The following is a 15176-nucleotide window of genomic DNA, read 5'->3' on the forward strand; positions in this document are numbered from 1 at the left end:
CTCGGATTGCCTTCTGCAAGATGTAGGACATTCTCCTCGTTGTCTGGCATCCTCGTCGTTCGCTCTCGATTCATGGTACCTCTCATGAAACAACCAGTCTCACGTAACCTTCTGTGCACACGTGCGAAAATTGTATGATGAGGAGCACGCCTGTGCGGTAAATGTTCCTGGTACAAGCATAAAGCGGCGCGCCCATTACAGTCCGCACCTCCATATGCAAGGTGCATGTCGGCCAGTTCAATGTTTGAATACTCGTCCATCCTACTGCCTCGGGAACTGGTTCGCAAATGCTGACTTAGAGCGGGATCGCTGCTAACGCGACCTCCGATTCAACGTCCTCTACCACATGACGAAGGCATTTCGGACCCTGCAATGCTATGTGATTCCGATTCGTATTTGTAACCCCTACACCTCCTGCAAGTTTGTCGCAGTGGTAGTGAATCACCCTGTATATATATTATAGTTTTATATATTTTAACTTTATCTTTTTGATTAACAGTTGACTTATTACAAAATATATTATATTATTTGACCCTTCTGCTTTTTATGCCTGTTCTTCTACTCCTCCTTAAGTTATTCCTTTGGTCCTTGAGGTTGTCACAGACATTCTCTCAGATATGCCAGACAAGCTGTACTTGCTACCTGGGAGTCTAAAACGCTGATGGAACTGATATTCGGGTGACACTCAAATCAAGTGGACCCAATTTCGACGAAGTCCGGACGGTCTGTGACAGCCAAATCCTCTGCTTGCACCTACATGATAGTGGGACTGTTAGTAATCCTGGGTATAACCTCCATGCACAAGTACATGGTGGGTGACCACCCAGGTGTGAACCAACGTAAGCAGGGGTCAAGGTGTGGCGCCCACACCACATGGAGTAACGCTGCCCCTCTATGTTACCAGGCAGTACTAGGTGGTAGATAACTCTCATCAACCGGTGAAATACCACCACTTTGCTTATTGGAGGCTTGAAGTGGTGGAACCCATGTTTAGTCTCTAGAGCTAAGTTCCGGTCAGCCCTTCCCTATCTCTTCCTTCATGCAGTATGATTGATCACTTTTGAGGTTATGATGAACGTCATGGCGAGATCAAATATTCCTTACATTTCGAGGATACAGCTCTAAAATGGTGTTCATAGGCCAGTCGCTAGTTAGTACACTGGACCGAACCTATTGGTAACTCTGTAGGAGGCTTCCGGATCAGCTAGTGTATAATCTTGCTACCTCTACTCTGCCAGATAGTGACTGGAGGGAGTCCGAGTAGTGTGTATGCGGGAAGCATTATCGAGGCCACATTATGTCAAGGATCTGGGTATATTCTTACCACGTGTACGGCATATCCAAAAATTTCATTATTTCATACAGCACGTCCCACCCACTTTTTCTTATTATTGAATACACCATGAATTGTCAAACTAATAGAGGAAGCTTATCTGCGAAAATATCTAAACCTCCAAGAACTTCCTAATTCATTTCACGGTTATACGTGGTTTCAATTCTAATCTCAACGATGTCCATTTCCACTTGCAGTCTGCCAAACCCCATGTACTTTTTCTGACAGAATCTCAGTTACCTGTTGATTCAACTACTGCTCATCACAGATGCCCAAATTATTTGCTGTATGATTCCTTATGCCTCAAAGGTGGTACTTGTGCATATGTCCGTTCTGATATTCCCTGTCAGAGACTTGGCAATTTGGAATCTCCTCTCTTTGATCTTCTCTGGCTTAAAATCACTCTACCTCATTGTGTCAAATTCATCTGTTGTCTCTACCGTTCTCCCAACTCCACTAATCACTTGGAGCTCTTTGACTTCCTCTCTTTGCAACTTGACTTTCTCCAGTCCAACTTTCCTAACAGTGAGGTAATTCTCCTTGGTGATTTTAATGTTCACAACTCCAGCTGGTTTCCGTTTTCTAGTCACACCGACCCATCAGGTCGAGATGCTGAGGCTTCAGCAATTACTAATGACCTAGCACAAATTTGTTCATTTACCTACAAGAATACCGGACAATCCTAATCATACAGCCAACACACTTGATCTTTTTTTCACAAACAACCCTTCTAAGTACACAGTCGAAGTGAGAGGTCCTTTAGGCACTTCAGATCACAACTTGGTGATTGTCTCTTCTCCAGTGGAACCTTTATCTCATGGCTATTCCCAACCTCATGTTGTTTGGCATTACAAGAATGCAAAATGGGATGACCTGTGAGACTTCCTTTCTTCTTCGCTTGGTCGGATTACTGTTTCAAAACTTCTGATGTTAACGTTTGCTCAGATCCTGTCAGTGAAATTATTCTTGCAGGAATGGAATCCTTTATCCCACACTCCACTTTAAAATCTCGTCCTTTATCTAAACCTTGGTTTTCCAATAAATGTGCTAAGGCTGTTCAAGAGAAGAATGTTACATATCGTAATTGGCTTATTTCTAATTCTTCAGTTTCATTTTCTGCCTACACCAAAGCTTGCAACAATTGAAAAGCAGTTATTAATCAGTCCAAACTAGAGTTTGAACAGGTTAAATGTAGAAAACTTTCTTCTTGCCCTAATGGTAGCCGAGCATTCTGGTCTCTTGCCAAAGCTATTGGCTGCAACTTTTGCCCATCTCTGCTCCCACCTCTGTCCAAACCAGATGGTTCTGTTGTCACTTCAGCCAAGGATAAAGCTGGCCTGCTAGCATCCCATTTTACTTCCAACTCATGTATTAATGATCTTGGTAAAACACCTCCCACCATTCCCAACACGCTCCATTCAATGCCTCCTGTGGTCTTCCATCAAAAGGATATCAGAAGGATTTTGGATGAATCTTGATGCTAAGAAAGTTCCAGGTCCTGATGGTATTTCTCCACTTGTTCTCAAACCTTGTGCTTCTGAACTTACTCCTATTCTTTGCCGCCTTTTTTCACTTTCTTATTCCAAAGGTGTTTTTCCTTCTGCTTGGAAATTTGCTCATATCCAGCCAGTTCCTAAAAAGGGTGAAAAATCCCTCCCATCCAATTACTTCTGCTCTTTCTAAAGTAATGGCGAAATCAATTAACCGCCAACTCTTAAACTACCTAGAAACCTTCCGTCTGATCAACGATCGCCAGTATGGGTTCTGTCAGTGTCGATCCCCTGGAGATATTCTGGCTTATGTTACCCATTTATGGACTAATTCAGTGGAAAGGTTCGGTGAAACACAAGTAGTTTCTCTTGACATCTCAAAGGCTTTTGATCGTGTTTGACATAAAGGTCTTCTAAACAAGCTTCCATCTTATGGTTTGCCAGCTGTTTTTAGTAATTGGTTATCCAGTTTTCTCTCTGATCGCTCACTGAGGGTGATGGTAGATGGCTCTCTGTCTTCTAACTTCTCCACTAATGACGATGTTCTCCAAGGTTCAGTTCTTTTCCCCACTCTTTTCCTCTTGTATATTAATGACCTTCTTCCATTGACTGGAAATGCTATCCATAGTTTTGCCGATGATAGCACATTGCATTCCACTTTCCATTTTGAGAAACCTTGTCCTGCTCAATCAGCTTCAACTTCTCGAAAATCTGCTACCAATTCCTTAAATGCCGATCTTCAGGTAATTCTCCAGTGGGGCAAAGACAACTTAGTTCATTTCAATCCTTCTAAAACTCAGTCTTGTCTTATATCTCGCAAAAAGGATTCTTCTGCTCCTATGCTTATCTTTAGTGACACTCCGATTTCTAGGCAAAATGATATATCTCTTTTGGGGATTACCCTGACTTCTAATCTCTCTTGGCACAAGCACATTACAAATATTGCTTCCTCTGCATCTAAAAAACTTGGTTTTCTCTTTCGTTCTTGGTGTTACTTTTCTTCCAAACAGCTGCTCACTCTGTATAAATCGGAAATCCACCCTGCCATGGAATATTGTTCCCACATCTGGAGTGGTGTCCATAAAACCTCTCTCAGGCTTCTAGATTCCATTCAGAAGAGGGCAGTTAGGTTAATTAATGATTCATTTCTAACAGAGTCTCTCCACTCACTTTCTCATAGACGTACTGTTTCTGCTGCATGCCTCTTCTACAGATACTTCCATGGGCACTGTTCTTCTGAATTGGCTTCTATAATTCCCGCTCTCTCATTCAAAACAGTCCGAACACGTGCCACCACCAGCCAACATCCATTTACTGTCCAACTTCAAACCCACAGAACCAACTTTTCATCTTCCTCATTTATTCATTCAACTGCCGTTTTCTGGAACAACCTTCCTTTATATGTATTTCCTGAAAATTACAATCTACAGAAGTTCAAGTCCAATGTCAACAAATATCTTCTTTCATCTTCTCAACCTCCAACCCAAGCACGGTACTAATTACTATAGGTTCTAATACCTCTCGTGTTTGGGGTTCACATAAAAAAAAAAAAAAAAAAAATCCTGAATTGTTTTATTTGTACTCCAAAGTCAATAAACTTCATTACTTGTTCTGTCCTTTTTCCCTTCTGATTCTAATTTACATGTGAATGGTTTTTTTTTTTTAATTAAAATGATATATCATTCTTTGTAAATCATTTTTTGCCATTAATGCTGCAATATCTTCCTCCACTGATATAACTGTATCAAAATGTGATTAACTGGTAGGGCCATTTGTAATTGTTTCCCCGCTCTCTCCACTATCAGTGCACTTTCACTCCCAGGTGGTGGGTGCAGTTGACCAGCCTTTGTTTTCTGTAGTTTGAATATACCTTGCCCTTCTGGTAAAAGAAAGGGCAGATCAACAAGAACTTTTGTCACTCTCCTATATATAGGTAATAGATAATGGCATGAATCTCTCTAATTTTTTTCTTTTATAAAACAAATTCAACTGTATTACCACCTGTGTGATTACTTTCTCTGCATTCATCATCTGTAGCGCTAATTACCCTGATAGGTGCAATATCAGTAGCCCTTGTACCAGAAAACCCCAATAGCAATAACAAGAGAAAGGATTAACAGAGCATGTATGGGATCCATGCCTGTGTTTTGGGTTGTTGTATGATTCAAGTAGCAAATCTGCCCTACTATGAGGTTTGCGACTACAAGTCACCTTGAAAAGTTGAGAGGGGGAGTTAAAACTTATAGTTTTGCCCCTGCTCAGCACTTTTTGGACACTGTTTGCAAGTTAATCATACAGTCAAAGTGAAATTTAAAATGTTAACTTTTTTTTTTTTAATTTTTTGAATGATAATCAGCAAAGGAAGTTAAAATCAGAAATGGAACTTCATGAGAAAAAAAGGATTCTAAGATTTTTTTTTGTAAAGATGTGAAATAGTTCCAGCTTAAAGTTCACCCAAAAAAAACTAGTTTCTTCTGAGCTCTGATTTCAGTTGAATACCCTTCATTACTGAGCTTGCAGGATAAAAAAGAAATAGATCCTTTGATACCAATAAATCACGTTTTTATCTAATATTTCAAATATCACTTGCTAATAATTTTCTTTAGTTGTATTATTAATTATTTCACTCCTGTTATATTTTTCATTCATGTTATGATAGTGTCACATATATATTATTTTATTTTTTAATGAATGTATTTTATTAAATATGAATATTTTAAGATGATATCATGTATAGACAGTTCTTCAGTTAGTTTATGTCATCATAGAAAGTATGATAAACGTAGAAATTGGGTTCCTTACTAATGATTTGAGAATTATGTTGCATATAATAAACAATAATAGAGAAATTTGATTCTTGCCTTGTTTCATTCACTGTTGGCCCATAGAGAGAAAGTTTGTTTGTGTGTGTATGTAAAAACATAAAACTGTTTCATTTCTTGTTGTGATAATTAATAAACTTACTTTTTTCCTTTTTTTATATTTTTAGCTATTAATATCAAGTCAGAAAATAAAAACACTGATAAAGAACTAAATCTCAAAGTAGAAAAGGATTCTGAGGCGAGTTTTTTTTTTTTTTTTTATAGACCGAATATAGTTATGCCACAAAATTTCAAATCTGCTGGTTTTAAAAGAGTTTGAATGCAAAATTTAAACTACATTTTCTGGTGTATCTTTCTACAGATTAATGTATATAAACAGACTTGCCTACCTAGATATGTTTGTTTCTTTGTTTACATAATTATAGCAGAAACAAGCTCATAAGAAAAAATATATTCTGTAGACATAAATAGTTTAAAAACATAAACAACATATGGTTCAATGGCTGCAGGTAGTATATAAGTGGAAAACAATAGGAAGCATCAACAAACAAAGTACTAAGTGTTTGACATTTTCCATGAGCTTAAACAATTTAAGTAACCCTTTCCAGCAACTTAATTATCTTAAAGTTTTTCATTTTGTGCTTTTTGCAGCAGAATTGTTGCATTTCAGGTGTAGTGATATAAATCCAAAGCATCAAAATGGTGTCATTTTTCTGTTTTGTGAACCAGGATGCCAGCAAAACATATGTAAAATGTGTGATATAACAGTTGCATTGGGTTTTCAAAATAGCAGGAAAAGAATTACAGGATGCCAACTTTTTAGTTTTTTGCAATTTTAAAACAACTTGTTCAACTTGTGCATATATATAGATTCGTAACTCACAATTTCCTTCCAATTATTACCTTCCAGGGCCTGTTTTCTTTAGCTTCTCTTGTTTACATTCTACAAACAGCTGTTGTCTTAGCACACATTTTAACATTATGCAGTGCAAGTGTAGGAGAAAAACTACTTGTAGTAGAATTAAAAACTAAGTACAGTGGACCCTCAATGCCCATTATAACACTGTTTAACATCATAATTCTCTTATTCATTGTTGGGGAGAACCTAATATAGTGGACCTCAGAAAGCTTATAATTGGCCAGTGTGTTTTCAACTGCTGGAAAGAAACTCAATCTCAACCGCTCGTATCAACGAGCGGTTGAGATTGAGAGGCCACTGAAATTTAAGGAGCAGCTAGACTGGTACCTTGTGGGATGAAAATCTATGATAATAGAGGATAAAGTTGTACAGACAAGTTTTTATTTTTTTGGCCTATACTAATACTTATTCATTTGGTTGTGAGTCGATGAGCACTAATGTCTGACACACCGTTACCCCGATCAGCCAGGATGTGGTCAAATTATTGAAAAGCTTAGATATGATCCTAAACAAGTCTTCAGTATTGACGAAGTGGGACTGTTCTGGAAGAAGATGTCTAACAGAAATTTCACCCTGAAGGATGAGAGGAACTTGCTGAGTCATAAGTTTATTTAAGAACCAACTGACTTCTTCTGGGAAACAGTATCACCTGAGATTTTAAGATGAAAGCAACATTTTACTGCTGTAATAAACCAAGAGCTTTGGAAGACTGGACTTTGAAGCCAAATATGAATGCTTTGGTTATTAGGACTTTGTTCCAAGAGTGGTTCTGCCACTATGCCCATTGCTTAATCTTTGTTTTACAGCAAAAATTTACCTAAGCGAGAACAACTTGAGAGAGAAAGAGAGTAGGCATTGTGAATTGTCAACAATCACCCAGACAACCTTGGTGAGACAAATTGTTACAGAATGGCAGAGATAGAATGAAGTCCATCTTCTTTCCACAATGCAAAATTTATCTTACAGTTAGGTGCCTCTGTAGCCGGGTGGGCAGGAGCAGCAGTGCGTAGCACACACACTTCTTGATTAGACCGGGGTTCGAGCCTGTGACCACCAAATACGGAGGATGCGGAAAGGTCAGGGAATGACCACTGCATATCCCCGGAGCAATATGGCCTTAGTTGCTAATGCTTCTAAAAACCAAATAACAAACAACATATCTTACAGTTCTTGGATGTGATTGCTGATTTAAGCTATGCTACTATATGATCACATTCACTAAATGCTTAGAGGTTACCAAAGGAGAAAAGTCACTTTAAGGGATTATTGGAAGTGCTTCAATGTCAAGGATACAATAGCCTGTGATAAAGTCAGTTTCTACTATATGAATACAACATGAAGGAAGTTAGGTATAAATGCATCACTGACTTTCCAGGAGACACTTGAAAAAATGCAGTAAAGGATTGTTCAGTTTGGAATTAGAGCCTATGATATTGAAGAACCGTTGGTGTCACATCCTGAAAATCTTAACGGCAACACTTAAGACTTAGTTCAATTGAGCAAATTCAAGTCTCAGGAATTGCCTTACAAAGAAGTGGAGAAAAAGAAACAATGTTGACACTGATGGATTTCTTTAAGCATTGGGAGGTAATGAAGGAGTTTTTAGATGAGCACTGGAATGCAGAAAGAGAATCTTTAATGGCTTTTCGCAGTATTCCAATTGCAGAGAGGTCTTCTTCATAGTCATTACTGATGTCATTTGATTAATGGCAGAGCTTAGATGTTATCATTCTGAGCCCTGCTTGTAGCAAAGAAGATTGCTGCAGTGACGTTACAAAAGCATGTGTATATACACCCAGTGATCACTGAATTGTGACCACTACCTGTGTTGGGTCACAGTTTGTACAGATAACAGCTGCTATTTGCCTAGGCACTGACTTTACTTGATGTCTAAAGACATCCATAGGGATCCACAAGGCTTTCCACAGAGTTTGAATAGATGACGGTTGCGTGCACACTTCCCACAGGAGGTCAGGCGAATTTGGAGGCCAGTCAAGGTGGGTGATATCTTCACTGTGTTCCTCCAACCACTCATCACAGTGTAAGTCCGATGACATAGCATATTATCTTGGAAGATCCCATTTCTGTCTGGAAAAAATGCAACGTGGCAGGGTGCATGTTTTCTCCTAAGAGTTGCCAGTAGACCTCACCAGTGAAATGTTGGTCCATGCACACCAGGGGTCCTAGACCTTGCCAGAAAAGCATGCCTAATATTAAGCAACCTCCACTACCTGCCTGGAGAGAGAGCACCATGCATGATGGGTTTATGGACTCCTGTTGCTTGAGCCACACATGAAGGCATTCATCAACATGTTGCACCAGGTATTTCAACTCATCCAACCAGCACACTCATTTCCAATCCTCCAACGTCAATCAGTGGCATGGAGAGGGTGTCTCTGGCATTGTCCGCTGTGACTCCAAACATCTGAGGGTGCAGTGCATTGTCATTTGGGTTATTGTTCTTGCATTCTCCATATTATATAGCAATGTCAACTGTCATCACACAGTGAACTGCTGTTGAGCCTGTACAACACACTGCACCCTCCACTCACCACAAACATCCACCTTGTGTGATTCTTTGCATTTCTGTCAGTGGAAGGTAGTTTGACTCATTCAACACCATTCTCTGTATGCCTTAACCACAGTGGACTGTGAGTAACCAACAAGACATGACATTTCTGATGTGGAAGCACTCGAAGCACAAGCTCCCCAATCATGCCCTTTTGAAACTCTGATATTCTGTGTCCCATAAATGCTACTTTATCACTTTGACTGCATAACCAGATGCAAATTACCACTGCTCTAGTGTAGGAAGCTGTTTGGCTTTTTATATTGTGAGCTATGTGGCATAGTCCATTATGGATAGGGTGGTGACAATTCAGTAATCACTGAGTGTATAACAATACTATATTATCAGCAAAGATTTGTGCTTACAAAACAATAAACAAAATTTTTTCAAGTTCGTGCTTTTTTATATCATAAGGTTGTTTTCAAAGTAAGTATATAAAATTAATTTCTTCCATTTCAAAAATGTTCTGAGCCATTTTAAAAGTTCATTGAATATTTATCAATTGTGTCAGTCATTAAGCATAATAATAAGACATTAGTAATGGCTGGCATTAATCATATAGGGGCTTGTAAAAGTTGATAATATATAATGTAGTGTAAGAAATGTAGTCTTTGCCATCTGTCTATGTTTCTTGGAGAATTTAATGTCTGATTGTATTGTAACTCCCAAATCCCTTTCTTTTCCACTGTTTTTAATTCAACTCCGCTAAGTGTATGTTATTCTGTCATTGCTAGTATGCCTTAACCACAGTGGACTGTGAGTAACCAACAAGACATGACATTTCTGATGTGGAAGCACTCGAAGCACAAGCGCCCCAATCATGCCCTTTTGTAAGACTCTGCCGTTTGCTTCATTAAAACATAACTGCCCCTTTTCTGACCATCCTTGAAGCCTTTCCAAGTCATTTTGAAGGTGATCTGCTTGTTACACTGGAGTACTCCACTACACTAGACCAATCTGTAGAGTAGCCATTAATCATTTCTTTCCCCCTACAGCTACCCTGCAGTCCATTGTAGAATCTTAACTGTGATTCCAACATGTTCATACTTATTCAGTAACCTCACCTTTCATGAGGAACTGAATCAGATGTTTTGCTAACATCAAAATAAGCAATGTTGAAATTATATCCAGTTCATGAGTAACTGTGTAAAAATTGCTAACTAGTTTAGTTAAACATTCCTTTAACAATACCATATTATGTAGCCTTCATATTTCCATTTATGTCTAAATGTCCCTGTATTGCACTCTATCATTGCTTCGTCAATTTTCCCTACCACTGAAATCACACTGATCAGTTAGTAGTTGCCCACTCCACATTTGGAATCTCTTTTATGTATTAGCAATACACTGGCACCTCCAATCCAGAGGATTCTCTCCTGAGTCCAATGATGCACTTATAATTAACTTTAATAGTTCAATGCACTCTCCCACATCCTTCTTAAAAATAATGTAATAGTAGAAAATCCTAACAAGAGTAGTGTAATTTTCTTAAAAACTATTTCAATAAATGCATTGAAATAGTACCCTGCTGTTTTACTTGAAGGCACATATTTTTATCTGATTATTATGTGCTGAAAAAGAGAAACCTTCTTTTGAAACTAGATGAATATTTTTGATGGACATTTGCTATTATTTTATCTAAAAATAAGTGCTAAAAGGAGAAACAGATTGAAACGTTTTCAATTAATGCATGCTACTGAATGGAAAAAGGTTTTGAAGCATGTGTGTATGCACTGTCTATCTGAGTAAATGTTTAAATTGGACTGATAGGATGGTGGCCACTTCTGAAAAATCTATTTAGAAAGGAGGCAAGAAGTGGTGAGAAAAATTGTATCAGAATTTTTCTAAGTTACCAAACTGAAAAGGACAACAGTTACTTGTTTTTGGTGCTGATTCATGTCCAAATTCAATTCTTGACAAAATAAGTTTTGAAGAAAGACAAATTAGTGAACTCCTCAAGCAGGATTAATATAGCATAGATTAGTTTTAAAGGATGATCTTACCTGACCAGTCCTAGATTGGATATTATGATGCAGTAACAAGGAAACTGGATGCAAAAAATAAATTTTAACATCATATACTTAGATTTCAGTAGAGCTTTTGATACTGTTGCACTTAAAGGACTGCTGTACAAATTGGAGCAGTCTGGCATTAGGAACAAGTTATTGCTATGGATAAAGGGATGGCCAAGTGGTATAAGACAGAGTGGTTATCAGTGGGCACTGCTCTTCTTGGGCTAATATTATTATTGGAATCCTGCAGGGTTCAGTGCTGAGTCCATTGTTGTTTTATGTATTTATTACTGATATTGATGATGGCATATCTAGCTTAATGTTTGAATTCACAGATGATACAAAAGTTGGTAGGGTGGTTAATGACAGGAATCAAGGTATACTACTGCAACAAGACCTAGATAAATTAGGTAGTTGGGATGAGAAGGTAGCAGTTGAAGTTTAACATTAGTAAAGGCAAGATAACGTATATGGGCAGCAGTATTTCCAAAATAACATACCAATTAGGTGGTACCACACTCAAGGTGGTGGATAACGAAAGAGACCTAAAGGTAATTGTACAGTCCAACATGAACTTCTCAGAGCAGTGCAGATGGACTGCTAGAACAGCTCATGTGGTTTTACGAATGATTTATAGGAACTTTGCTAGCAGGGATGTGGTAGTGATTATCCCATTGTATAAGGCAGTGGTTAGGCCACAATTTGAGTAACACACACAGAACTTTTGGCCACATTTTGAGAAGGATGTGGATCTGTTGGAAGAAGAGCAAAGAAGAGCAATTAGATTAGTGGAGGGAAGGAAGGGACGCTCTTACCAAGAAAGGCTTCAGTTCTGAAAATTGCAGCATCTGGAAACTAGGCATCTATGAGGAGATCTAATTGAGGTGTTTAGGGCTTTGAATAGATTGCATGAGCTTATTGCTTATGGCATCCTTTCTCTTGCTCAGACTGCACATATGAATGGGCATAAATTCAAATTGAAGAAGGATGGCTACAAGATAGATGTGCAGAAATTTGCCTTTAGCCAGCAGACAGTTGATTGTTGGAACAAACTTCCATCTTGTGTTGTTGAAGTGAATAGTTTGAATAAATACAAGGAAAAACTAGGCACACTATTAGAGGGGATGGAATGTTATGCAGAATTTGAAAATCCTACATACTTACTCAGTGCAGATGGTCTGCAAGAGTAGCTCATGGTGTCTTGTCAATGATATACAAGAATTTTCTAGCAGGGATAAGGAGGTGATTATCCTCTTGTATAAGGCAGTGGTCTGGCCACACATTGAGTACTGTATACAGGTCTGGAGACTTCATTTTAAGAAGGATGTAGAGCTGTTGGAACGAGTACAGAGAAGGGCAACAAGATTAGTGAATGGAACAAAGGGTTGCTCTTACGAAGAAAGGCTTAAGTTTTGCAAATTACAGTGTCTGGAGACTAGGCACCTGCGAGGTGATCTGATTGTGGTGAATAAAACCTTGAATGGTTTGAGTATGCTCAATGCTGATGGGATTCTTCCTCTTGCTCAGAATAATCATCTGAGAGGGCAAAAATTCAAATTGAGGAAAGACAGATGTGGGATAGATGTGTGGAAGTTTGCCTTTAGCCAGCGGATAGTCGGTTGGTGGAACAGACTTCCATCCTGTGTTGTGGAAGTTGATAGCCTAAATAAATTTAAGGTTGAGCTGGACAGGTATTTGGAACAAACAGAGGGGTGAAATGGGAGCTTTTTTTTTTTTTTTTTTCTTTTGGCTGATGCTGCATGAGCTTGCTTCCTTGCATCATATGCCTCTACTAATGCTTACTGAGATCATTATTTCTTATTATGTTAAAGGATGTGATGTGTAAATTCATTAGAGCAGCAGTTGCTAAATCTTCCTCTGTCATTTTTGAAGTTGATTATTAAAGCATAATAAATCATGATTATCTAATTATTCTTCTGATTTAATCTGCTTAACAGTACAAGTGTCTCCTGAAAAATGATGCTCTGATAAATGCTGAGATAGTACAAATGTAATCATTTGGCAATGCATCAATTTCAATTTTGAAATTTTATTGAACAACTCTCCGGCACCTCTCCATATCATTGAAATAGATGTTTGCAGTATCAGTTCTGCCAGTTTCACTCTGAGAGCCTACCAGAAATTATGACAAAAGAAAGAATTCAATGTTGACTGGTTTCTTGTTGTCCAAAGTACAGGAAGGAAACTTGAAATATAACAAATTTTCTTAAGTCATTATTTGCATTTTATCAGTTTTTCATAGCAATGCTGAGCGTGATAGAATATTGAGCTAGGTGAAAGAAATAAAACTCTATTCAGATCTCTTTTTTTGGTGTCACCTCCAGCTAGATCTAGATGACAGGGCCATTGTTATGAACAACACTCTGACTCAACATTTCTGAAGAGGTTACTCTGCAACACTAATCTCTTTGAAGCAGCGATAATCAGTTTGTGGGGCTTAACAGACAAATCAAACAAAAATTTGTAGCTAGAAAAATCCTATGTACACTAATGTTTGAAAGTACGCTGTGCTAGTAAACAGTCCTATGATCATAATTTAAAATGTGCAAGTTGTCTTTGAAATTGAATATCATATCCCAAGTCTAGATTTAAAAAAAAAAAAAAAAAATCTGCTTTACCCTTTCTTCTGATATTCTCCTGTCTTCCAGAAGTTAAAGTTTTAAAGTTATTTTTTGTAATTACTTGTAAAACTAATTAAATCAAAATAATGCCTGAATCACTTCAGTCAGTATTAGTATTATAATACTAGTAAATATTAATGGAAGTAATCCAAACATTATTTTGATTTAATTGGTTTTACAAGTAAATAAAAAAAAGCATTTTTGTTCAATGTTAGTAAGCCTTATCCATAATGTTAAAGGCACATTTGTAATAATGAATAGTAAATTGCCTAGCATATTAGCATTAGCAGAGGCATATGATGCAAGAAAGCAAGCTTATACAGCAAAAAAAAAAAAAAAACACATTTCCATTTCATCGCTCCGTTTGTTCGAAATATCTGTCCAGCTGAGCCTTAAATTTTTTATGCTATCAACTTCCACAACAAGAGATGGAAGTCTGCTACACCAACCAACTACCCTCTGGCTAAAGGCAAATTTCCGCGCATCTATCCTACATCTCTCTTTCCTCAATTTGAATTTATGCCCTCTCAGGTGATTATTCTGAGCAAGAGGAAAAATCCCATCGGCACTGAGCATGCTCAAACCATTCAAGGCCGTATACACCTCTATCAGATCACCTCGCCGGTGCCTAGTCTCCAGACACTGTAATTTGCAAAACTTAAGCCTTTCTTCATAGGAGAAACCCTTTGTTCCATTCACTAATCTTGTTGCTCTTCTCTGTACTCGTTCCAGCAGTTCTACATCCTTCTTGAAATGAGGCCTCCAGACCTGTATACAGTACTCATGGTGTGGCCTGATCATTGCCTTATACAAAGGAATAATCACCTCCTTATCCCTGATAGAAAAATTCCTGTATATCATTGACAAGACACCATGAGCTACTCTTGCAGGCCATCTGCACTGCTCAGAGAACTTCATATCTGCCTGCACAATAATCCCCAGGTCCTTTTCATTCTCTACCACTGTCAGTGTAGTACCACAGAGTTGATACGTTGCTCTGGGGTTGCTGTTTCCCATATGTACTTTACATTTTTCAATGTTAAACTTCATTTGCCACCTCTCAGCCCATCTTCTCAACCTTTCCAGATCGTGTTGCAGCAGCATAGCGTCAGTAGTGTCCTTAACAACCCTGCCAACATTTGTATTGTCTGCAAACTTGGACATTAAGCTTGATATACCATCATCAATATCATTTATAAATACAGAAAACAGTAATGGACCCAACACTGAACCCTGAGGGACTCCACTAATAACATCAGTCCACGATGAGCAGTGTCCATTGATTACCACTCTCTGTCTTCTCCCCCTCAACCACCCCTTTATCCATAGCAGCAATTTGCCTCCAATGTCACACTGCTCCAATTTGTGTAGCAGTCTTCCATGTGCAAC

General features: G+C 38.2%; 1 protein-coding gene across 1 annotated transcript in view; it reads left to right on the forward strand.

Annotated features, from left to right (window-relative positions):
• The window catches only part of LOC150081034 (uncharacterized), a 152674-nt gene that overhangs the window by 68796 nt on the left and 68702 nt on the right, over positions 1-15176 (forward strand). The window contains exon 4 of the mRNA XM_090380895.1: positions 5813-5883. Within this exon, the coding sequence (XP_090237021.1) occupies positions 5813-5883 (71 nt within the window). The remainder of the gene's footprint in view (positions 1-5812; positions 5884-15176) is intronic.

This window comes from Mastigoproctus giganteus, chromosome 9 (assembly GCF_048544385.1).
Source record: "Mastigoproctus giganteus isolate SK-2022 chromosome 9, ASM4854438v1, whole genome shotgun sequence".
In the NCBI taxonomy this organism is placed as follows: Eukaryota; Metazoa; Arthropoda; class Arachnida; order Uropygi; family Thelyphonidae; genus Mastigoproctus; species Mastigoproctus giganteus.